The following is a 6,000-nucleotide window of genomic DNA, read 5'->3' as shown; positions in this document are numbered from 1 at the left end:
CAAATTAACATTTTTTAATACGTTGCCAAATGTGATTTAAAATGCATATTGCCTTTTACAGTTAACTTATAATCGACTGACAAAAATTAGAGACATTAAATGCATGATTTTCATTCCTCAACACTTCTATATAGAAGCTGATATTGTTAAAATCCTAATCTGATTTAGCCAGATTTGTCTGTGTTCCGTTAGGTTTGTATGTAGCAGCTTTCGTGTCTTATATTGTTCAGTATACACATTTATTCTAGACTTGACATAGTCGAATAGATTCGACTACTGACAAAGACTTTTAACACTGGAAGTTTTTAATAAAATTAAATGTTTGAGGTCAGAAAATATTGTAAAAATACTGACATTGTTTCCGGTCATATCTGATACTCACATCACAGGGACTTGGTTAGCCGGATTTTTTTTTAAAGAAACCATTTGTCTCTTTTTTTTTGGGGGGGGGGGGGGGCAATTTTATTTTACACTACTTTTAAGTTTCGCAAGTAGTTACTGAGAACAGTTTTTTTTAAGTATACGGTCTTCGATAGTATACTGCGCGTTGCTAGTAAACACACCACTTGAAACCAGTGTTATTAATTAAAGATTAAAACATACAGTGAAAACGAAAAACAAATTGAATTATTATAATTGAAAAATGTCCCTAAGACGTATACTACTGAAGTTAATAACAGTCTAATATTTTAAAAGTTACCCAATTATTTTAAACTGAACTAAACTTAAATGTTTGTAACAATATATATGTTTATCAGTCAAAATGCCACATGTGTATATAATTGCCTGAAGAACGCGATATTGAAGAAACGACAATAACATTTTAATGCGTACTTTTTAAAAGGATCTTAATTTATAAAATCCAAAAATATTTTTTTAATGTACGCGAACACAAAAACAAATGCTTAAAATAAGTGAACTACATGTAACTAAAAGCTACATGTAGTTAAGTAAAACGTACACGGTTTTGAAATCTAAATAAAAACAATCAGTCTAGATTTTGCACCCTGTAACAAGGAATATTTGTTTGATTGTTGTATGTTTAACGCCATATTCAGAAAAGGTAACGCCAGCAATTACACATGTCACCTTTCGTGGATAGCGGAAAATATTTTACCAGCTCAGGGATCGAAACGTTGAAATCCTGCACTTGTAGATAGCACGCTTGCACGAGACCACTGGCATACATCTGTTACAGTACATGTTGTATAATGTTCGTTAGAGTTATCCTTCTTTAAATGGTTAAGTATATAAGTATTCTGAATTACCAACAAGAACTCAAAACGAGAGATCTTTCTTTTTTGTACTCACTTAAGGCTTGACAATAATTCATGTAGAATTAATAATATGTTGATGCACATCACAACTGGATAGTGATTTGTGTGCATCTTAGAATTGCTATCTATGATGTTTATTGATAATGTCATATTATATATATATATTGATATTCTTGTTTTTTCCTTAATTGTATTTGAATTATCTCCCCTTGACTTAGGTTGTCATTTACTGTTGCTATTTATTTTCTGATTCTGTCCAACATGTCGTGTCTGACCCTTATCTGTTAATGATCTCTGGTGGCCTCTCCTGGTTCCTCTCACGTTCAACATAATAGTATTGACAGTGATGCATGTGGCTAGAGGAGAAGGCTGATGCCATCATTAACCTTATCAACATATTCATGTACTCTAACCCAGAGTGATAAATGATGAGTATGATCTAGTAGATATTTATCATATATATGATATAAAATTAGCATATCTAACTTTTAAAATTTAGACTGTTATTGAAAAATTTAATATTAATACAATGCTTTGATCCATATAGATTCTATCACTGCAACAAGTGTTGAACAATATTTCTCCACTCAAGATAGTAAAATTTCAATATTTAAAGCGCGAGACCTGCCGAGCTTTTACAATAATTAAAATTTGACTGTTGAGAGTGATGGAATCTATTTCCCTAATGCTTTATATCCTTCCTTTTCCAATATTTGCCTTTTTTTACAGGACGTCCTTACAGTAAATTCAGAACAAATCAAGAAAATCTAACGTCATAATTAAATTTCGAACAGTCATTTTCTGAGAAAAGATTTTCCACTATAGTGATGACTAAAATTGAGAAAGGAAATGGGCAATATGTCAAAGAGACAACAACCCAACCAAAGAGTAGAAAACAGCCGAAGGCCACCAATTGGTCTTTAATACAGCGAGAATATCCCACACCCGGAGTCGTGCTTCAGATGACCCCTAAACAAAAATGTGTACTAGTTTATTATTCTCACACCGCTCAGTAAATGTTAAAAAAGCATAAAAATTAGAGAAATTTGTTTTTCAGTCAAGACACATAATTTTGTTGCATTTTGCTAATTCGTGTGTTTTTTAGAGGTGATTTTAGGTGAGCGATGCAGGCTAATTAGAGACAGAGCCTCTTGTTTCCACTTTATTTTAACAGCTGTGTAAAAACATTGTGCACACCGAGTTCACTGATCCCTGAAAAAAAATGCAATGTAATGGATAAAAAAATCAAATCAAGGCAAAACATTGCAACACCAATTAATGACCAACGCATAGTTTTTGGTCGTGTGAATTGTTTTTATACCCAATCTTGATAATTTATATTGATTACAGATTTTGTCTAGCTTTCTTTTTAAAAATATTTATATAAACCGCAGATAGATACCCGATAGTTTATTTGTTACATATATATTTGTTTGTTTTTATAGTAATTAAGATTATAACATAATGTTGACACCTGTACCTCTTTTTTTGTCATTTTTAACCTATTATGTCTGTTTGACACAACGTTGTCAATATAATGGAATTAGATGCAACTGTCATACACGTGAGAGGTTTAGTTGGCTTTAAAACAAGGTTTAATCCACCGTTTTCTACAGAGGAAAATGCATGTACCAAGTCAGGAATATGACAGTTGTTATCGATTCCAAAACACAGACAATGAAAAATATAAAACTAATGCAAGAATAACACGAACCCCTTCAATTAATCTAGGAGCGATCTGAAAGTTTGGTCTACCTTGTCGAAAACATCAATAAATTATATTACGGGTATTCTTATCTATTTTATGTATTCAGTGGTGACCTAAAAAACAATAGACCTGTGACAACTCTCAATAAATAACATGTAACTAAATATATAAAAATCACGTTTGAAATCTTATCTGTGTCTATACGTGGATTTAAACAATTAAATTTTATAGTTGTATTTATGTTTGTAGAAATTGTGCAAAATGGATGTCATTCTACTTCCTGAATATAAAAATTGCTTCTTCGCAGTGTTTGCATTATTGAATTTTGAGATTTCTACAGTACATACATATGGTATGTTATTTACTGCAAGCTAACATTCATAATCAAATTACAATGATAATTAGTTTAATTATTCATATAATAGCACAATTGCAATTGAGAAAAAAGCTTCTTTATTAACTCAATAAAAGTAATTACAAATGATTATAAATTTATTTACCGAAGCAAAAAGAAAAAAAGTATAAAAATGAAGAAGAAAAAAACAACATCGCTACCATCCAGGAGAAAAGTTCTCCCTGTTATTAAAGGTCTTCAAATAATAATCTATTTTCAAACACTGTACGAATACCGTATTTGAGGTAAACTACTTAAGTCTGAACATGAAAAAACGATCAAATTGATATATGAAAATACATTAACTATCTAGACTCTGTAGTGTCTGCATGTATTTTAAATGTCATTTTAATAATAACTATGCAGTTATGCATTTCTTTAACAATATAAAAACATCTGTTATTTTGCAAAAAAGTGTCAGTTTGTGTTACGCATGCAATAGGACCAGTTAAGTATATAACCTTGGCTGTATTTGATCAACATAACTGCACTTAACTGTTGTATACCTGTGTTGTATACCTGTCGATTTCACGCTGATTGCATAACATAGATATGATATAATCTAGAAAAATATTTAAGATTGCTTTCTCCTCTAAGTACAGTTTGAGCCAACCTGGTGAAAATGAACAAAAAGGTTGAATTGAAAAATAAATTTCATTGGCGAAATCATATTACTGTGTCAATCATTCTTAAGGATCATGTATTAGATTCTTAAATTGTCGAAATCAAACTTATAGGAACGACAATAGCCAAATATGCCAAAAAAAAAAGATTCCGTTTAAACAAAAAAAAAAAACCAACTGTAAAATGGGATATCAACATGCATTTAGCCCGTTATTTAGTCTTAATTTTTATTTATTTTTAGTAACACTAAATTTCCAACCCGAAATAGTGCGCATTAATCAAAATATAAACATTACATGTACAGTTTATGGCATAGACACTATTAATGATAAATTGACGAGACAGTGGTCTAAAGGACCAGATCTAATCTGTTATAATGGTCATCCTACTGATTCTTCTAAGTACACAGAAACATTACAATCTGGGAACCAATTCATCCTGCATATTAGTAATGTAACCGAGTCGGATGTAAACTGCAAGTACCAATGCCGATACGGGTTCGAATCACATGCAAAGAGCATAAAATCGTCGAAGGATGACTTCGAGTGTAAGTATACAGACATAATTGTATATTTTATCGTAGATCATATTGAAATCGGTATGGGTATATACATATACATGTATGTATAAAGAATGGTCTTGGTTGAACATCTATAAGAGTGCAAAAAAATATATCAAAACAACCAAAATAGGCATTTAGAAGTAATCGGTTGATTCTAATATCATCTTAACTGGTTCTAGCTTTAATAATCATATGCCAATTTTATATCAAAATCAGTCAATGAATGCAAACATATCACTTTTCAATGAAGTTGTTCATGAAAGACAATCTTATAATCCCTTAATTTAAACCAGTTTTCGGGATGCAGTGAAAATCAAAAGACAAAATAGCTTATCAACATAAGCAGAATTTTATATTTGTAATAGTTTATTATAGGACAGGTAACTTTATATCTTTCTTACATGTATTTTAGAAATGACTTGCAGGTAATTTCGATTAAAAAAAAATTGATAATATCTTAACGTGGTGAAATATAAAAGATTGATGATTTTCAAATGACAGTGTCAAAAGAAAATTAGTGCTATGACACATTAAAAGAATAAATGTTTAAAAGGTCAAACAAAAACTCACAACTTAATTTTCTCATGATTTTAGATCCTCCAGATCGAGAGGTTAGAGCTATTGTTCATACAAACGCAACCGATAGACGCTTAACTGTCAATCTGCACTTTAAGAAAGTATTCCCATTGCCGAGATGTACAGCTTTAATTGGGGTAAGTTAATATACAAAAATAGGTTTATTAATATGGATCGCCTACTTTCGATCGAATATTTAAAAAGTATCTTCTTCCAGATAAACAAAATATAATGAAAACTTTGTAAACTGATGAAAAGATTCGATGCATAGGTTATTTGTCCTTTAGAACCCCACTTCTAATATTTAAATATGAATATTTCAGATAAATCGGTTGACTTATTTTTTAATTTTTAATTCACTAAGTGGAATATCTTTTACCGTATATTTCGGAAATACATTCGATTGGCGATGTGCAACCTGAAATTGGAACTCCAAAGCGAAACGAAATCCATTCACAGACTTTTAAGTGTTAAACTATTTTAAACTGTCGAATTCTATGTGAGTAATAACATGATATGTAACAAGAAAAAGGGGTTTCCTCCAACGATAAGCATTGCAGATAGTTTTCCGTGAGTGGCAGGAGATATTCCTTCACCACTTTGTGGCATTGCTGAGTGAAATTATAGAAAAGGCTTCCTTGAAGAGATGCAACAACCAAATTGTTTTTGTAAGATTGCTCATCTAAGTTCACCCATCTCTTATTGAACACCCAATGCAAATTTACTCTCATGCCAGACTGTTTGTACGAATAAGTTTTTCCTATGTTTTGTTTAAAAGAAATTGAAATAACATGTTTGCGCATTTGATATCATGGACGTCATGGGTTTCAAATTTTTATCTTTTTATTGGTATTCTCCT

General features: G+C 30.9%; 1 protein-coding gene across 1 annotated transcript in view; it reads left to right on the top strand.

The window, feature by feature from the left end:
* Nucleotides 1-3,209: 3,209 nt before the first annotated feature.
* The window catches only part of LOC127717957 (uncharacterized), a 79,162-nt gene continuing 76,371 nt past the window's right edge, over nucleotides 3,210-6,000 (top strand). Inside the window, exon 1 of the mRNA XM_052223838.1 lies at nucleotides 3,210-3,337. Coding sequence (XP_052079798.1) covers nucleotides 3,247-3,337 — 91 coding nt within the window. The 5' untranslated portion in view covers nucleotides 3,210-3,246. The remainder of the gene's footprint in view (nucleotides 3,338-6,000) is intronic.

The sequence above is a fragment of the Mytilus californianus genome, unplaced genomic scaffold (assembly GCF_021869535.1).
Source record: "Mytilus californianus isolate M0D057914Y unplaced genomic scaffold, xbMytCali1.0.p SCAF_10, whole genome shotgun sequence".
In the NCBI taxonomy this organism is placed as follows: Eukaryota; Metazoa; Mollusca; class Bivalvia; order Mytilida; family Mytilidae; genus Mytilus; species Mytilus californianus.
This window is presented reverse-complemented; position numbering and strand designations above follow the sequence as displayed.